At 19.3% G+C, this 1,937-nt stretch overlaps 1 protein-coding gene across 1 annotated transcript in view; it reads right to left on the reverse strand.

Annotated features, from left to right (window-relative positions):
- LOC130824803 (uncharacterized) overlaps positions 1-1,423 on the reverse strand; it is a 21,148-nt gene extending 19,725 nt beyond the window's left edge. The window contains exon 1 of the mRNA XM_057689819.1: positions 1,328-1,423. Coding sequence (XP_057545802.1) covers positions 1,328-1,423 — 96 coding nt within the window. The remainder of the gene's footprint in view (positions 1-1,327) is intronic.
- Between the last annotated feature and the right edge of the window lie 514 nt (positions 1,424-1,937).

A 1,937-nucleotide genomic window follows, 5' to 3' on the forward strand; every position in this document is an offset into this window, starting at 1 on the left:
ATATATATATATATATATATATATATATATATATATATATATACATATATATATATATATATATATATATATATATATATATATATATATATATATATATATATATATATATATATATATATATATATATATATATATATATATATATATATATATATATATATATATATATATATATATATATATATATATATATATATATATATATATATATATATATATATATATATATATATATATATATATATATATATATATATATGTATATGTATATATATATATGTATATGTATATATATATATATAGATATATATATATATATATATATACATATATATATATATGTATACATACATATATATATATATATATATATATATATATATATATATATATATATATATATACATACATATATATATATATATATATATATATATATATGTATATATGTATATATATATATATATATATATATATATGTATATATATATATATATATATATATATATATATATATATATATATATATATATATATATATATATACATATATATATATATACATACATATATATATATATATACATATATATATATATATATATATATATATATATATATATATATATATATATTATACTTTAATCGGTCCATATATACTTTTCAAACACAATAAACTATTATAAAAGTATATGCAAACTATGCAAGTGATAAATTTGAATCTAAAACATTGCTTGATTATTTTTGATTAATTTTTAATTTAGTTATTTAAAAAAAAATTTTAATGGATTATTTATATACATGTGCTCTCACAGTAACTGAGTTTTGAATCCGTCACTACTTATTTATCAGATTTAATAGTCACATTAAAAACTATTTGATGTAATTAGTAGCATGTAAAACTGATTGTAACAATAGTTAAAAACAAGAGGAAGTATTACCAACGAAATTAATAAGACGTTAATTTATCACGTAAGATATCAAGAGAGACAAAAAAAAAAAAGCAAAAGGTTCATAGCTCGTTTTCGTTAAAAATAATTTAAATTTTTTTAAAAAATTAGTGTTGTGAAAATAAGTTCATCACTCATATATATTAGTCAATGCCCTTATTTTCACAAAACTAATTTACGATTTATTTATTTTGACCAGTCTCATTTATTTTAGATCATTTTTATTTCTAAATAATGATTCATTATTATTTTTTATTTTATCCATACATTTAACTTTTTAAATTTTATCCAAATAACTTATCCTCTCTTTATTTATTACCAAATATTTCTATTTTCTTTAATAACACTTTATTAATTACTTCGAATTTATGTACCTTAATCCTGGTGCCCTCAGCAGTAAAGCCCAGAATAATTGCTATTAGACCAAGAACACCAGCAACAACACATACTGCAATGCACTTTCCTTTCATTTTGTGTTAATTTCCTCTTATATTTTATTATATGCAAACTCTGAATGCAAGTACAAAGAACAAGTTTTATGGAACTATATATAGATGTAGCCAATAAATATATACATTGTCACCAAAGTTAAGCCCTGCTTAGGTTGGCATTAACATTATTAAACTTTGATTACAAAAACCATTTGCTATTATATACTTTAATGATGTCAAGTGGTATCGTCTCCTCTTGAAAGTCGGATATATATAAGGAGCGTTTGGCAAATTAGCTTATTGAGTAAATTTAACTTATTTTGATATAAATAGAGGGTTGGGTAGTCAAACCTGTTAATGCCAGTGTTTGGTGAATTAGCTGATTGAAACAGCTTATTGATACGAATAAGTTGTTTTTGAACAAGCTGCTTATAGCAGCGGGTTTAAAATCAGCTGATCAAACCAGTTAATAATATCAGCTGGTCAAATCAGCCACTATAATTAGCTATCAGCTACCAGCCATTTGTCAAACACCCTCACAAAATTTATGATT

Source organism: Amaranthus tricolor, chromosome 10, assembly GCF_026212465.1.
Source record: "Amaranthus tricolor cultivar Red isolate AtriRed21 chromosome 10, ASM2621246v1, whole genome shotgun sequence".
Classification (NCBI taxonomy): Eukaryota; Viridiplantae; Streptophyta; class Magnoliopsida; order Caryophyllales; family Amaranthaceae; genus Amaranthus; species Amaranthus tricolor.